An 18725-nucleotide genomic window follows, 5' to 3' on the forward strand; every position below is an offset into this window, starting at 1 on the left:
CATTTATCATCAAATTGTGCTAAATGTAAAATACAGAAGAGAGATTTGAGAAAAGCTACTTCAAACTTTGTGTGTCATAAGCAGATTTTTGTTTCTATATTGATGAGAGTATGGCTATGACTTACTGTGTCTCTATCTGGTTCTGTCTGACAGAGATGGTAAACTCGTCCATCAGGTTGTTACGACTTGCAGACAGACTTGGGTCAAGCTTCTTGACGTAAGCAGCAGGAACAAAGCCTTGTCTATCATTGACCTCGACCTTCCACCAGTCCTGTTATAAATACACAGCTTAGTAATGAAACACTTTGTTACAGTTAACATGTTAATGAATGCTGGCAGGAAATCACTTCAAACTGAACAGAAAAAGTCTGTATAAACTTGTTATTTTCTTTAATTTCTAATGATTTTATTCAATATTAAACAACATTCCATAAGTTACATATCATACAAAGAATTAGTAAACATTAGAAATGGAAGTTTATCTGTCTCCTGTTAACTGTTTAAATCTATCATATGGATTCAAAAGTATATGGGTGTAGTAGCACTCTATATGTGTTACCTTATTGGCACAGTTGAGCAGTGTAAGAACATCTCCCTTCTTCATGGAAACTTCGCGAGGTGACTTCTCTGTGTAGTCATACAGTGCCATCACCTTCTCTGTGCCGAGGTCGTCCACCACCGGGGCCTCCTGCTGCTGGAGACACAAGACACAAATGTTAAAGTCATTATACACATAAACTCACACACAATTCAGGTTCTGTCCTCACTAACACACACACACAACATCTGGTTGTATCCCAACTAAAGGCCTGGAATTAACTGTAGAGTTGGTAGTAATTTGCAATGTGAACCATGTAATCAGTAGTAATTTACAGACCTGTGACTTGTTCACTCTGTAATCAGTAGTACCTTGCAGACCTGAGACTTGCTCACTATGTAATCAGTTGTACCTTGCAGACCTGAGACTTGTGAACAATGTAATCAGTAGTACCTTGCAGACCTGAGACTTGCTCACTATGTAATCAGTTGTACCTTGCAGACCTGAGACTTGTTCACTATGTAATCAGTAGTACTTTGCAGACCTGTGACTTGTTCACTCTGTAATCAGTAGTACCTTGCAGTCCTGAGACTTGTGAACTATGTAATCAGTTGTACCTTGCAGACCTGAGACTTGTTCACTATGTAATCAGGTGTACCTTGCAAGCCTGAGACTTGTTCACTATGTAATCAGTAGTACCTTGCAGACCTGAGACTTGTGAACTATGTAATCAGTAGTACCTTGCAGACCTATGATTTGTTCACTATGCAATCAGTAGTACCTTGCAAGCCTGAGACTGTTCCTGTAGACCCTCCACTACGGACCGATAAGCCTCAAGATCCGCCATGAAGGCTTCATGTTTCTTGAGAAGTGCCTCAGCTGTGTCTTCATCTTTGCCGTAGTCTGTGTTGGCAGCAAGGGGCTCCTTCTCCCTCATCCACGACTCTGCCTCATTCGCGTCGGCGAAGTACTGCTGGGCCTGGAGCGAGTCCTCAAGGTCCTGCTTCCTCTGGAATGCTTTGTCCTGTAGGGACATCAACAAAACTTATCAAAACAGGAGAAAAAGGTCACAGTAGGGAAGCCTATTTCATAACATGGTAAATATCACAGAAAGGAGCTTGTGCCATAAAATTTACATTGGGGAGCTTATGTTATAACACTGTTAATGGCAAAGAATGTCACAATATTGTCTTACAGTAGATTACACAAGTAGGGCAACTTCTCTCTCCAATTACTCAGAGAGTAAAAGTTCAAAGTTATGCTGATGTAGGAGGGATATCTACCTTCAGTTGCCGCCATTTGTCCTGCAGACCATCAATTTTTTGGTTTATTTCCTTGGCAGCAAAATGTCCATCCTTGATCATTTCGTTACCATGGTGACAAACATTGTTGATGCGGGGTTCATGACCTCCAAGTTCAGCCTGCAGAGCCTGGTGTTTCTTGAGCAGGTTCTGTACTCCAATCAAGTCACGACCTGTACAATGACATGCAGTGATATATTTTGGTAAATGGTTTACCATGCAATGAATATATAGCTTTTTTCCCCCCTAGTATTTCGGAAATTGCAACCTTCCTTAATCCGTTGCTTAGAAAAACTGGTATGAAAGAATACAAGAGGCCCATGGGCCTTAACGGTCACCTGAGTCCTACAGTATTTATTTTTGTTGTTGAAATATGTACCAATTTGAGTAAAAAATAGTTAAGTATAATGTTAACTTAACTTTGCCAGGACCATGAGCTGATCTTTCTTGGACCGATTTTAAGTGAGATCGGCCTATTAGAACTTGTTTTTAAGTTTGAAATAGGTATTTACAAAATAGCGGCCATGGCAGCCTAATTGTATTTCTGATTGACCCGAAAAATAACAACACTTTGTCAGGACCATGATTCGATCATTCCTACAAAGTTTCAGTTCAATCGGCCAAGTAGAACTTTACTTTAAGTTTGAAATAGTTTTTCAAAATGGCGGTTGTGGTGGCCATATTGGATTTCTGATCGACCCGAAAAAAATAACAACACTTTGTCAGGACCATGAGTCAATCATTCCTACCAACTTTCAGTTCAATCGGCCCAGCAGAACTTGACTTTAAGTTTGAAATAGGTTTTCAAAATGGCGGCCGGGGCGGCCATATTGGATTTCTGATCGACCCGAAAAATAACAACACTTTGTCAGGACCATGATTCGATCATTCCTACAAAGTTTCAGTTCAATCGGCCAAGTAGAACTTTACTTTAAGTTTGAAATAGTTTTTCAAAATGGCGGTTGTGGTGGCCATATTGGATTTCTGATCGACCCGAAAAAAATAACAACACTTTGTCAGGACCATGAGGCGATCTTTCCTACCAACTTTCAGTTCAATCGGCCCAGCAGAACTTGACTTTAAGTTTGAAATGTAAAATGTTAACGGACGACGGACGAAAACGGATAGCAATAGGTCACTTGAGCTAAAGCTCAGGTGACCTAAAAATTCCACTTTTCTCCTTATTTTTTTCCTATTATGTTCCAAAAGATGTGTCTTGTTACAATAAGTAAACTTTTGGAAATGAAATTGCTTTCCTGTCCCCATCCTTTTTAATTTGGGGGCGAAGGAATGAAGGTTGGAAAGAAAATTGTCTAAATCTCAATGCGTATAATGCCAAACAGCACTAAATATAGAGGCAGGAAAAACCAATCAATAGTTATATGGGTACTGTGATATAGCTGTAAGGGTGTGATATAGCTGTAAAGGTGTGATATAGATGTAAGGGTGTGATATAGCTGTAAGGGTGTGATATAACTGTAAGGGTGTGATATAGCTGTGATATATTTTACAGCAATTGTTTAATCCAAAACCTCTAAACCTAAAACCATCAGGAGCAGGATGGACCCCTGACCTAACTCTGTTGGCAGAGGATGTGATTGGCTACTGACAGATTGACCCCTGACATAACTCTGTTGGCAGAGGATGAGATTGGCTACAGACATAGATTGACCCCCGACCTAACTCTGTTGGTAGAGGGTGTGATTGGCTACTGACAGATTGACCCCTGACCTACCTCTGTTGGTAGAAGATGCAATTGGCTCTTTCTCCCTGATCCAGTCTTCCTCATCCTCAACATCCCGAAGAAACTGTTGGAGGTGGAGAGCATCCTCCAGCTTCTGTTTACGATCATGCATTGGTTCCTACGGACAGAGAACATATTCATTGCAATGGTTATCAAAACTCATAGTATTCTACTGTAAAACTGTGGCAGCCAAGTCAATAAATGTTAAATTTTGTGGCTCTCAAATTTAAGAAATGTGCCTTAACCATTGAATTGTCTGACATTTTAACAGAACAGCAATTAATTCTGTCTGACAATTGTTGTATTACAATTCAATAGAATGTCCTTCTGATGTACATATCCGGGTTCTGATGTACTTACCTGGGTTCTGATGTACATATCCGGGTTCTGATGTACTTACCTGGGTTCTGATGTACTTACCTGGGTTCTGATGTACTTACCTGGGTTCTGATGTACTAACCTGGGTTCTGATGTACTAACCTGGGTTCTGATGTACTAACCTGGGTTCTGATGTACTTACCTGGGTTCTGATGTACTAACCTGGGTTCTGATGTACTTACCTGGGTTCTGATGTACTAACCTGGGTTCTGATGTTCTTACCTGAAGAGTTTCATATCGCTGTACGACTTGTATCTGCTTGGCCTTGATATTCTCGGAATCGAAATGTCCGGACTCCACAAACTGATCAGCTTGGATTACGATACCATCAATACGATCCTGGGTCAAACAATATCAGTGAATTAGTAACATAAAACTATCTAAAACTTCATCTGATCAATTAGAAAAAATGGACATTATTATTTTATAATTTCTTAGTATGTTTGCACTTGACACTGAACAGGCAAGGTCAAAAAGTTACCTGGTGAGCTGCAACATCAGCCTCGAGCAGGGCGTGCTTCTTCTGTAGGTTCTGGACACTGGTCAAATCCTACACAAATAAAACACTGGTCAAATCCTACACAAATAAAACAAGCATTGAAGGCATGGAAGACCTTTTCTTGTATGTCATATTGTCTACAGGGATAATTATAATACTTCTCGTCAAAAGGTTGTATATGTTCTTGTATGTCATATTGTCTACAGGGTTAATTATAATCCTTCTAGTCAAAAGGTTGTATACGTTCTTGAATGTCATATTGTCTACAGGGATAATTATAATACTTCTAGTCAAAAGGTCTGTATATGTTCTTGTATGTCATATTGTCTACAGGGTTAATTATAATACTCCTAGTCATCAGGTTGATAAATAATACATGTATAATACTTCCAGAAAGCAGATTACACTGTGAAATTCTTATTTAACATATACTTTAACTTTGATTTGAAAAATACTTACAGGTAAAAATTGAATTACAAGATATCAAGACAAGATTCATTTAGAAAGCATTAAATTTGTTTAACTCCTACTATCTAAATTGAACACAATTATATGTTTATGAGAACCTGTTTCTATCATTACAGTAGTTGACTGGTTGTTAATGTTTATCACTGTTACATAATCAATCTGAACAGTGTGTTTCCCAGTGACTTAGTTCCCTGTAGCAGGTGATAGTACACAGAACGGCCACCCAAGACTGATAGTGGTTTCTGGAGGCCCCTAGATTGGAGCTCTCCCCCTCAACCCAACAAAACCTGTCAGACAAGCAAGTCATCAATTCATGTAATTAACACTGGTCTGACAGGTCACAACATTTTGGTAACACTTTGGTAACACTTTTGGCCAAACAAGTGCACTTCTTGAATAGATCTTCCTTTTATTTAAATTGGTCATCAATATGTTTTCTTTTTTAGAATTTGTTCATATTCCTTTTTCTACAGCTCACTTCTATGGCCGAAGCGAGAATCTGAAAAGTTAAAAGACTTTTGCATGATCAAGGCAGATAATCCAGGCATTTGTGGCCCGACAAGATAGAAGGCAGAGCACCCCCACAACACACGGAAGCTCTGGTGGTTATAACACACCTGTGTGATCACAACGTGTACAGAAATACCTCTCACCAGCACCTTGTTCGTTTAATGTGGACAGACCTGTTCATCTACTTTCACATGAAATATTCTCAAGGACAAAGCATTGCCAATCAGTTAATGTTAATGCTAGTTTTAGAGTCTTTGTCAAAGCTTGCCAGAAATCATCATCGGATCACACCAGGTCTGTCCATATTTCATAAACGAACAATGCTAGTCCAATTGGTCAAACCATTAAAGCTCCCTATATACATGAGATCTTGACAGTAGATTTCACCTCAAACACAGACTGAAATGGAATCTTAACTGTCGTCAATATTGGGCCCAGAAATAGTATACGTCATCACTGTTGTTGACATCAAAAGACCAAAAAGTAATTTGTAGGTGTGCAAATAAGTCCCTAGATATATTGACAAGGACACAGCATAGAAGTGACTGCAGACTTAACCCTGCACCAATTTGTTCCTCCGGAATCTCCAGATTCTTGTACTGAAGGTGTTCTAACTCCGTGTAAGGCTGGGAGGTGAACACAGTGACACAGACGGGTAAAACTAGTGACAGTAGCGGGCTCCGTCAGTGCTAGTATATATACTTTTATCACATACCTATGTAATCTTACAATAGTAATACAACAGTTTTCTGTTGATGTTTTCTGTCTGTTTATGTGCGATACAAGATTTTGTACCACCATACTAGCTGGAACAACTTTTTATGGGAATCCCCTTGTCATGGCAAACTGAAAAGTTCCCGGTATTTGCCAAAAAATATCAAAGTTTATATAATCTTTGTATCGATCGCTACCAAATACGGAAGGAATGTGATAAAAGCAAGACCACACACTTGTGTTTTTGTAATGAATCAGAAAGCATGAGTTTATTGCGTGGACGTACATATATTCACTTGTGCGCTCCACTCACTGGTGAATATATTCGTCCATGCAATAAGCTTGTGCATTCTGATTCATTACAAAAACACAAGTGTGTGGTCTTGCATATGTATCAGCATGGTAGATTTTGTACGATTTTTTCAAAAATCATCAGCTATTGGTGTCTATCACAAATGACTACCTTAACTGTTAATTTTTCACAGCAAAATTAAGCATGAAGTTTTAATAACTTTTCAAAAGTATTGCATCAGGAATATAATCTACTAAGTAATTGGTTTTAAACCAATAAACTCTGCGTACAAACAGCTACAGAAAACCTTCACCAAACTATTTTTCTACTCTAGTCACTACATCCTGGTATCTTTCCTAATGGCGATTATTTTAATATAAGTTAAACCAGCAACACAATTATAACCAACTTTAAACCTTGGCTTGTCAGATCTACTTGCTCTTGTTGCAAAGCACAATCAGCACAACAATGTGTTGCCTAGGTGACAATATGGTACTAGATGTGACCGCACATGGCACAATGACATCATATGTTGCCTAGGTGACAATATGGTACTGGATGTGACCACACATGGCACAATGACATCATATGTTGCCCAGGTGACAATATGGTACTAGATGTGACCACAAATGGCACAATGACATCATATGTTGCCTAGGTGACAAGTATGGTACTAGATGTGACCACACATGGCACAACGACATCATATGTTGCCTAGGTGACAATATGGTACTAGATGTGACCACACATGGCACAGCTACATCATATGTTGCCTAGGAGACAAGTATGGTACTAGATGTGACCGCACATGGCACAGCTACATCATATGTTGCCTAGGTGACAAGTATGGTACAACATGTGGCCACACATGGCACAACGACATCATATGTTGCCCAGGTGACAATATGGTACTAGATGTGGCCACACATGGCACAGCTACATCATATGTTGCCTAGGTGACAATACAGTACTAGACCAAACTAGTGCAGCTGAAAAACAACAAAGGTTGTGACGGAGAAAAAGCAAGCGAAAATGTTGTAATAAAGCCATTAAAGCTAGCAAACAAAACCAAGGCTTGGACAGCACTCACATGTCGATGGAGCGGCTAAAGGGACAAAAAACAAAATCAACCTGACAAACACTCAAGTCAAACATGCTTCCAGGCTTTACTCAAAATCGTGTGAATTTCTTTGTACCTTTTTTTTTTCTATTCAAAACTTTAATCAATATGATGAAAATTTGTGTTTCGCTCTTTTAAAATCAACATGTTTCAGTAACATTAAATAATTTGGACATCACTTCATTCTAAACACTAGCCTTTTTGGTTTTGAAGTAATTTCTGAAGCCAAAAAAGATAAACCATAAAACATTTTAATAAACTTGACTTAATGTTTCAAACCAAATGTTCACACATAATGAGACAAACACTGCTCAATCTCAAACAAAAAGTTACGTAAAACAGAATATTAAATCAGTTACATGCTTGAATGGAAATATTTTCTATGTAAAACACACTACTTTTACAACAATGAAAACTCGTCATAAATATAACTCCCATGTTCGAATTGATCATAAATCAATGATTACCCACCAATATTTGAATCGTCATTATAAGTTATCTCCCCTTTATGTTTTTCCATTTTAGATGCATCAAAATAAATATTTTAATAAATCCTGTCCAGGAAAACACTACACACAATTATTAATCAAGAACAAATTGTAAACATTTCGTTCAATTACATATGACAAGTCACTGGAAATCAAGTGAGCTTACATGTAGAGCAAAAAAAAAACTAGTTTAAAGAAATGTTTTTGAACACATTCTAATAAAAAATAAAACACTTTTTAACAAAACAACAGTAACAGAAAACCATGCAAGAATTAGTAAATACAGCCCGACACTTCAGGCCTAGTAAATACAGCCCGACACTTCAGGCCTAGCCTCACCTTGCCAAAGTCCTCGGACATCAGCTGTCCCTCTATCTCACAGAGCCAAGTCTCAATGTCCTCCGTGCTCCTAATAAACTGCTGCTGTTGGCTGGCCTCCTTCAGCTTGTTACCTGTACATAATCAACATTCTATGATGTTACTTGTACAGAATAAACGTTTTATATAGTCTACTGTTACTTGTACAGAATAAACGTTTTATATAGTCTGCTGTTACCTGTACATAATCAACAATCTATGATGTTACTTGTACAGAATAAAAGTTTTATATAGTCTACTGTTACCTGTATAGTATCAACATTCTATGATGTTACTTGTACAGAATAAACGTTTTATATAGTCTACTGTTACCTGTACATAATCAACAATCTATGATGTTACTTGTACACAATAAACGTTTTATATAGTCTACTGTTACCTGCACATAATCAACATTCTATGATGTTACTTGTACAGAATAAACGTTTTATATAGTCTACTGTTACCTGCACATAATCAACAATCTATGATGTTACTTGTACAGAATAAACATTTATATAGTCTACTGTTACCTGTATAGTATCAACATTCTATGATACATCTGTTTTTTTCACTGTACAGAATCAACATTCGACTATAATCTGAACTGTATACAGATTTAATACTAACTGGAGCATGTCATTACAAGTTTGTGAAAGTAAATCTTACCTTTCCTGTCTGTTTGTGATAGTAGACTATCCCATAACTTCTGTATCTCATCAATGCGCTCTCTGAAAATCAATGTCAAAGATTGATTGATAATTGACCAATTCACAGAACACCTTCTTCATATATTACAATGTATAGATATTGCTACAAATCTGAGTATATTACAATGTATAGATATTGCTACAAATCTGAGTATAATGAGTAACCTTACAAAACAAGTTTAACTCAATGTATAAGTTGATGTTACTAGTACCTGATGTCCTCTGTCGTTACTAGTACCTGATGTTCTCTGTCGTTACTAGTACCTGATGTTCTGTCGTTACTAGTACCTGTTGTTCTCTGTTGTTACTAGTACCTGATGTTCTCCGTCACGGTCAATGTACTAATTGATGTTACTAGTACCTGATGTTCTGTTGTTACTAGTACCTGATGTTCTCTGTCACGGTCAATGTACTAATTGATGTTACTAGTACCTGATGTTCTGTCGTTACTAGTACCTGATGTTCTGTCGTTTCTTGTACCTGATGTTCTGTCGTTACTAGTACCTGATGTTCTCTGTTGTTACTAGTACCTGATGTTCTCTGTCGCGGTCAATGTTTAAGTTGATGTTACTAGTACCTGATGTTCTGTCGTTACTAGTACNTTCCTGGTGTTCTCTGTCCCGGTCAATGTATAAATTGATGTTACTAGTACCTGATGTTCTCTGTCACGGCCAATGTATTAATTGACGTTACTAGTACCTGATGTTCTGTCGTTACTAGTACCTGATGTTCTCTGTCGTTACCAGTACCTGATGTTCTCTGTCACGATCAATGTATAAATTGATGTTACTAGTACCTGATGTTCTCTGTCGTTACTAGTACCTGGTGTTCTCTGGCGTTACTAGTACCTGATGTTCTCTGTCACGGCCAATGTATAAATTGATGTTACTAGTACCTTATGTTCTCTGTCGTTACTAGTACCTGATTTTCTCTGTCACGGTCAATGTATAAATTGACGTTACTAGTACCTGATGTTCTCCGAGGCGTAGTGCTTCTGTCGTTACTAGTACCTGATGTTCTCTGTTACGGTCAATGTATAAATTGACGTTACTAGTACCTGATGTTCTGTCGTTTCTTGTACCTGATGTTCTGTCGTTACTAGTACCTTATGTTCTCTTGTCGTTACTAGTACCTGATGTTCTCTGTCGCGGTCAAAGTATAAGTTGATGTTACTAGTACCTGATGTTCTCTGTCATTACTAGTACCTGATGTTCTCTGTCGTTCCTAGTACCTGATGTTCTCTGTCGTTACTCGTACCTGATGTTCTGTCGTTACTTGTACCTGATGTTCTGTCGTTACTAGTACATGATGTTCTCTCGTGACTAGTACCTGATGTTCTCTGTCGTTAGTAGTACCTGATGTTCTCTGTCGTTATTAGTACCTGATGTTCTCTGTCGCGGTCAATGTTTAAGTTGATGTCACTAGTACCTGATGTTCTGTCGTTACTTGTACCTGATGTTCTGTCGTTACTAGTACATGATGTTCTCTCGTGACTAGTACCTGATGTTCTCTGTCGTTAGTAGTACCTGATGTTCTCTGTCGTTATTAGTACCTGATGTTCTCTGTCGCGGTCAAAGTATAAGTTGATGTTACTAGTACCTGATGTTCTCTGTCCCGGTCAATGTATAAATTGATGTTACTAGTACCTGATGTTCGCTGTCGTTACTAGTACCTGATGTTCTCTGTCCCGGTCAATGTATAAATTGATGTTACTAGTTCCTGATGTTCTCTGTCGTTACTAGTACCTGATTTTCTCTGTCACGGTCAATGTATAAATTGGCGTTACTAGTACCTGATGTTCTCTGTCCCGGTCAATGTATAAATTGATGTTACTAGTACCTGATGTTCTGTTGTTACTAGTACCTGATGTTCTGTCGTTACTAGTACCTGATGTTCTCTGTTGTTACTAGTACCTGATGTTCTCTGTCGCGGTCAATGTTTAAGTTGATGTTACTAGTACCTGATGTTCTGTCGTTACTAGTACCTGATGNCGAGGCGTAGTGCTCCTCCTCAATCAACTGTTCCCCGGTCTGGTGGATTGCTTCAATACGATTCTTGTTGGCGTCCAGTTCAGCCTCAAAGTTCTGGTGCTTCTGGACTTTGGTCTGTAGATTGGTGGGATCCTGGAAAAGACAACATCAGCATTATCAACACAGATACAGGCATTATCAACACAGATACAGGCATTATCACAACAATTACAGGCATTATTACAACAGATACAGGCATTATCAACACAGATACAGGCATTATCAACACAGATACAGGCATTATCACTAATAATACAGGTATTATGAACACAGATACAGGCATTTTCACTAATGATGCCATCTTCATTCAGGGAAATTGATTATTGCTTTTGAACAGATACCATGGACCCTTATCAAATTTTAATTCAAACTAAAGACAAGAGAAGGTACCACTTTTAATAACTTTTTGTGACTTATTCATTTTGAATTAATTCATCAGGATATATTTTCATTCAAAATTTTCCACATAATGTACCATCGCCAAAATATTCACATAAACCTAGTATGTGTATTACCAGGTAGCTCTCATCAGAGGCGGTCTTAAGCTTCTCATTGATCCAGCCCTTGGTCTCGTCACAGTCTCTCTCGAAAGTTTGAAGTTTGTAAGACTCCTCCAACATCTGGCGTCGGTTTGCCGATCCCTCGTACAGGGCTGTGCGCCTCGTCAGTAGCTAAACAAACAACACCTACATGTATAAGCAGCACAGATACGAGATGGTAGCCACAACCTTTATTACATTCAAATTACAAATAAAACAAACCTTTCATGCATTAAAGCTTTTATACCTTTAAATTAAGTATCTCAGATGACATTTTATGAACGTTTTTTACAATATATAATTCATGTTTCATCAGCCTATGACTGCATTATGACTGCCTATAACAGGATCCAGCCTCCCTGTCACATTGTTACATTTATGACCTATGACAGGTTCCAGCCTCCCTGTCACATTGTTACGTTTATGACCTATGACAGGATCCAGCCTCCCTGTCACATTGTTACGTTTATGATCTATAACAGGTTCTGTACCTGGTCTCGTCTGGCAGCAACATCGTCTTGGGCATAGTGTTCGCTCTCGATCAGCTTGGTCGCAAAGTCATCCAGCAACTACAACAGATATCTCCATTACATTAAAAAAAATCTTTAATCAGGGAAGATTGAAAATTAATCATGTAAAGTTCTTTAATCAGGGGAGATTGAAAATTAATCATCTATAGTTCTTTAATCAGGGAAGATCTAAAATTAATCATCTAAAGTTCTTTAATTGAGAAAGATCTAAAATTAATCATCGATAGTTCTCTAATCGAGGAAGATCTAAAATGAATCATCTCAAGTTTTTTAATCGAGGAAGATCTGAAATTAATCATCTATAGTTCATTAATCGAGGAAGATCTAAAATTAATCATCTATAGTTCTTTAATTGAGGAAGATCTAAAATTAATCATCTAAAGTTCTTTAATTGAGGAAGATCTAAAATTAATCATCTAAAGTTCTTTAATCGAGGAAGATCTGAAATAAATCATCTCTAGTTCTCTAATCGAGGAAGATCTGAAATTAATCATCTATAGTTCATTAATCGAGGAAGATCTAAAATTAATCATCTATAGTTCTTTAATTGAGAAAGATCTAAAATTAATCATCTAAAGTTCTTTAAATGAGGAAAATCTAAAATTAATCATCTTTAGTTCTTCAATTGAGGAAGATCTAAAATTAATCATCTTAAGTTCTTTAATCGAGGAAGATCTATAATTAATCATCTATAGTTCTTTAATTGAGGAAGATCTAAAATTAATCATCTAAAGTTCTTTAATCGAGGAAGATCTGAAATTAATCATCTATAGTTCTTAAATCGTATTCGGGAAAGATTTAAAAAGAATCATCTATGGTATGTCAAATAGAACCAAATATTTAGATTTTTCACTTAAACTTGGATTACTATGTCAATAGATTCTACTCATTGCAACATTAACAGTAACCTGATGCTAAACTAAACGATGATCATGACAAGGCACAATCTGTTGTGGTGAATACCTTGATCTTTTCCTCCTGAGCTGCTAGGGACTTCTCAAAATCTTCATGTTTCTTGATGAATGCCTCGACACTGTCTAGTGAGTCACCGAGATCATCATTGGCCAGGAAAGCCTTAAACAAACCAATCACCATGTTACAGGTACAAACATCAACTGAATCAAGGCACCAAAGTGTTTGTGTAAGCTTCAAATATGTCAGTACAGTGTATCACAACAGAACCATTTAATATTAGGCATAGGCATGTTATTCAAATTAAATGTTGAATATAAAATACAATTAGTTCCTTACAGTCAAGCAAACATGATTTTCATGTGAAGAAATTCTGTAATATTTTTATTTCAATTCAAAAGAACGGTATGTTCAATAAAACAATTGATATCAATATGTGTGATAAAATTTAGTTACCAATATAAGCGACAACAGCTTGACAGTGTAGAACAGTAAGCTGCTTAAACAGTACAACAGTGTAGAACAGTAAGCTGCTTAAACAGTATGACAGTGTAGAACAGTAAGCTGCTTAAACAGTATGACAGTGTAGAACAGTAANTTTAGCTCTTTACTGTACATAGAACAAATATCTCACCTCCTGTTTTGTCATCCAGGCGTCTGCGTGCTCGGTGTCACGGTAGAAGAGCTGTAGGTCCATACACTGTTCATACAGAATTTTACGCTCCTCCCACAGATCATGCAGGTTAGTCTTCTCTGTAGAAAGCACCGAAAGCTGGCACAAAGAAAAAAAAGATACTTTCAATGTCAAATAAAATATCGTTTCAGAATATTTAAAATTTAACATCAAGAAAATTCAAAATGTTAAATCAGCATCAAACTTTCTTGTAAATCTGTCATAAAGTTACAGTTATTAACGTTTTATGATAGACTTATGGAACCGAATCACAGATATAATACTGAATACAATGGTCAGTATAGCGTCCAGTACTTACTTTACATAAAGTTACAGTTATTAACGTTTTATGATAGACTTATGGAACCGAGTCACAGATATAATACTGAATACAATGGTCAGTATAGCGTCCAGTACTTACTTTACATAAAGTTACAGTTATTAACGTTTTATGATAGACTTATGGAACCGAGTCACAGATATAATACTGAATACAATGGTCAGTATAGCGTCCAGTACTTACTTTACATAAAGTTACAGTTATTAACGTTTTATGATAGACTTATGGAACCGAGTCACAGATATAATACTGAATACAATGGTCAGTATAGCGTCCAGTACTTACTTTACATAAAGTTACAGTTATTAACGTTTTATGATAGACTTATGGAACCGAGTCACAGATATAATACTGAATACAATGGTCAGTATAGCGTCCAGTACTTACTTTACATAAAGTTACAGTTATTAACGTTTTATGATAGACTTATGGAACCGAGTCACAGATATAATACTGAATACAATGGTCAGTATAGCGTCCAGTACTTACTTTACATAAAGTTACAGTTATTAACGTTTTATGATAGACTTATGGAACCGAGTCACAGATATAATACTGAATACAATGGTCAGTATAGCGTCCAGTACTTACTTTACATAAAGTTACAGTTATTAACGTTTTATGATAGACTTATGGAACCGAGTCACAGATATAATACTGAATACAATGGTCAGTATAGCGTCCAGTACTTACTTTACATAAAGTTACAGTTATTAACGTTTTATGATAGACTTATGGAACCGAGTCACAGATATAATACTGAATACAATGGTCAGTATAGCGTCCAGTACTTACTTTACATAAAGTTACAGTTATTAACGTTTTATGATAGACTTATGGAACCGAGTCACAGATATAATACTGAATACAATGGTCAGTATAGCGTCCAGTACTTACTTTACATAAAGTTACAGTTATTAACGTTTTATGATAGACTTATGGAACCGAGTCACAGATATAATACTGAATACAATGGTCAGTATAGCGTCCAGTACTTACTTTACATAAAGTTACAGTTATTAACGTTTTATGATAGACTTATGGAACCGAGTCACAGATATAATACTGAATACAATGGTCAGTATAGCGTCCAGTACTTACTTTACATAAAGTTACAGTTATTAACGTTTTATGATAGACTTATGGAACCGAGTCACAGATATAATACTGAATACAATGGTCAGTATAGCGTCCAGTACTTACTTTACATAAAGTTACAGTTATTAACGTTTTATGATAGACTTATGGAACCGAGTCACAGATATAATACTGAATACAATGGTCAGTATAGCGTCCAGTACTTACTTTACATAAAGTTACAGTTATTAACGTTTTATGATAGACTTATGGAACCGAGTCACAGATATAATACTGAATACAATGGTCAGTATAGGGTCCAGTACTTACTTTATCTCTGACTTCATCAGCAGCATAGTGGTCAGCATTGACCAGTCTCTGACCAGCCTCCGCTGTTGTCTTGAAGCTGTCCTCTCGAGCATCAATCTCACCCTGGAAAAATAAACAGGAATAATCCAATTCCTCAGTCATTACTGGTGTACAGGCAAACACAACAACTTCTTCTCTCAATAACTAAACCAGTACAAAAAATCATTTGTTGATATCATATCAATTTGATATCTTCACCAAAATGAAACATATCTATAAAGCTAGTTAACATATGTCTTCCACACGTTTGACCTACCTTGTGTTCATGATGGCGATCAACAAGAGCCTCAGCCCCGGCTACGTCCTTAGCAAGGTCATCAGCAGAGATAATAGCGTTCATGTCATGTACCCAGGAGATCAGGTCACGGAAGTCCGCTAGGAAACGATGAAGGTAGTAAGAATCGTCCAGACGTGCTTTCCTCTCTGAACCCTGTCACAATAAACAGCGAATGATTAGCACAAGACCATATTTTCTACAGTTCATATGGGGACAATTGTATTTTGGGAAAGTTGAAAGTAATTGTGCAGATGTATATAGTGTGAGGTTACCTTGTTCTTGAGTCTTTCCCAGTTGTCGACAATCTCCGTCTGTTTGTTGCTGATCTGTCCAGCCTGTTCTTTGTGGATGTCCATCAGTCTCTCAGACTCATTACCCAGCATGGTCACCTGTAACAACAAAATGGATACAAGTGATTGTATATGTAATCAAAAATGTCTGCTTGATAGTAACACTTATGACTCGGAACTTATTAATGAAAACACAGACCAATTAACAGCCATAGGTTTACCAAGAAAGAGGAGTCAGATTAGAGAGCCAAGGATAGAGATGGCCATACCTTTTCCTCCAGGGCAGCCAGATCACGCTCCACACCCTCGTGTTTACGCTGTAGGGCCTGCACACTAGCCAGGTCTCGGCCGTAGTCATCAGACGACAGGATTACGTCCTTCTCCATAATCCAGGCAATAGTCTCGTCTGCATCCCTGTATACAAACCGTGAATGACAACATACAGGTCACAGTTCTCTGTACAGCCAAAAATGGCAGTGCTATATTATTTCTATTGAAAGTTTTATTTTCAAAATGCTGATAACTTCAGGAATCTGTTTGTCATTTCTTATGAAAATTTAGTCCACTAATGTCCACTGTTTAAGTTCTCAAAATACTTTAACCATCACGAGAAATTTATGAAGACAACTACATCTAATTGGCGGTGAATGTACAGTTATAATCATAAGGATAGGAAAGACTGCATATGTATAAGTAATGTTATAATCACTGTGGTCGTCAGCCCTGTTCTTGTATCAAAATAAGCAAAACTGTTCAGGGGACCCCAATTGTTTGGCAGATTTCTCACAAATTATTATGTGTATTTAAGTAGTTAAATAATTTACTTCGGACCCTACATTTAAAATGGCTAGAGCTATCACTGAATCAAAAGGAATATGTGAAGATAACTGTCTTATTGTCAGAACTTTTATAAAATCAAGAGAAATGAAATGTAGACAACTATGTTTACTAGTTAACACAGTTATAACTGTAAGAGTAGGGGTACATTAGACTTACTACATCTACGGTCGGTATACCTGCAAGGGTACATTAGACTTACTTCATCTACGGTCGGTATACCTGTAGGGGTACATTAGACTTTCTACATCTACGGTCGGTTTACCTGTACGGGTACATTAGACTTACTACACCTACGGTCGGTATACCTGTAAGGGCACATTAGACTTACTACACCTACGGTCGGTATACCTGCAAGGGTACATTAGACTTACTTCATCTACGGTCGGTATATCTGTAAAGGTACATTAGACTTACTTCATCTACGGTCGGTATATCTGTAAAGGTACATTAGACTTACTTCATCTACGGTCGGTATAACTGTTAGGGTACATTAGGCTTACTACATCTACAGTCGGTATACCTGTAAGGGTACAATAGACTGACTACATCTACGGTCGGGATAACTGTAAGGGTACATCGGGCTTACTACATCTACGGTCTGTATAACTGTAAGGGTACATTAGACTTACTTCATCTACGGTCGGTATAACTGTTAGGGTACATTAGGCTTACTACATCTACTGTCGGTATACCTGTAAGGGTACATTAGGCTTACTACATCTACGTTCGGTATACCTGTAAGGGTACATAAGGCTTACTACATCTACTGTCGGTATACCTGTAAGGGTACATTAGACTAACTACATCTACGGTTGGTATACCTGTAAGGGTACATTAGACTTACTACATCTACGGTCGGTTTACCTGTACGAGTACATTAGACTTACTACATCTACGGTCGGTATAACTGTAAGGGTACATACATTAGGCTTACTACATCTACGGTCGGTTACATAAAACTTACTACATCTACGGTCGGTATACCTGTAAGGGTACATTAGGCTTACTACATCTACTGTCGGTATACCTGTAAGGGTACATTAGACTTACTACATCTACGGTCGGTATAACTGTAAGGGTACATAAAACTTACTACATCTACGGTCAGTATACCTGTAAGGGTACATTAGACTTACTAGATCTACGGTCGGTATACCTCTAAGGGTACATTAGACTAACTAGATCTACGGTCGATATACCTGTAAGGGTACATTAGACTTACTACATCTACGGTCAGTATACCTGTAGGGGTACATTAGACTAACTAGATCTATGGTCGATATACCTGTAAGGGTACATTAGACTTACTACATCTACTGTCAGTATACCTGTAAGGGAACATTAGACTTACTACATCTACGGTCGGTATAACTGTAAGGGTACATTAGGCTTACTACATCTACGGTCGGTATACCTGTAAGGATACATTAGACTTACTACATCTACGGTCGGTATACCTGTAAGGGTACATTAGACTAACTACATCTACGGTCGGTATACCTGTAAGGGTACATATGGCTTACTACATCTACGGTCGGTATACCTGTAAGGGTACATAAAACTAACTACATCTACGGTCGGTATACCTGTAAGGGTACATTAGACTAACTACATCTACTGTCGGTATACCGGTAAGGGTACATTAGGCTTACTACATCTACGGTCGGTATACCTGTAAGGGTACATTAGACTTACTACATCTACGGTCGGTATACCTGTAAGGGTACAT

At 37.5% G+C, this 18725-nt stretch overlaps 1 protein-coding gene across 1 annotated transcript in view; it reads right to left on the reverse strand.

Annotated features, from left to right (window-relative positions):
- Positions 1–18725, reverse strand: part of LOC110449459 (spectrin alpha chain-like) — a 66838-nt gene that overhangs the window by 38107 nt on the left and 10006 nt on the right. Inside the window, exons 4-22 of the mRNA XM_021496335.1 lie at positions 16426–16570; positions 16139–16255; positions 15846–16019; positions 15551–15652; positions 13765–13902; positions 13182–13292; positions 12180–12257; positions 11665–11820; positions 11111–11242; positions 11033–11043; positions 9079–9140; positions 8392–8504; positions 4443–4511; positions 4184–4300; positions 3575–3701; positions 1822–2012; positions 1320–1562; positions 560–694; positions 126–271 (exon numbers count right to left, since the gene is read on the reverse strand). Of these exons, the coding sequence (XP_021352010.1) occupies positions 126–271; positions 560–694; positions 1320–1562; positions 1822–2012; positions 3575–3701; positions 4184–4300; positions 4443–4511; positions 8392–8504; positions 9079–9140; positions 11033–11043; positions 11111–11242; positions 11665–11820; positions 12180–12257; positions 13182–13292; positions 13765–13902; positions 15551–15652; positions 15846–16019; positions 16139–16255; positions 16426–16570 (2367 nt within the window). The remainder of the gene's footprint in view (positions 1–125; positions 272–559; positions 695–1319; positions 1563–1821; positions 2013–3574; positions 3702–4183; positions 4301–4442; positions 4512–8391; positions 8505–9078; positions 9141–11032; positions 11044–11110; positions 11243–11664; positions 11821–12179; positions 12258–13181; positions 13293–13764; positions 13903–15550; positions 15653–15845; positions 16020–16138; positions 16256–16425; positions 16571–18725) is intronic.

The sequence above is a fragment of the Mizuhopecten yessoensis genome, unplaced genomic scaffold (assembly GCF_002113885.1).
Source record: "Mizuhopecten yessoensis strain PY_sf001 unplaced genomic scaffold, ASM211388v2 scaffold4623, whole genome shotgun sequence".
Classification (NCBI taxonomy): Eukaryota; Metazoa; Mollusca; class Bivalvia; order Pectinida; family Pectinidae; genus Mizuhopecten; species Mizuhopecten yessoensis.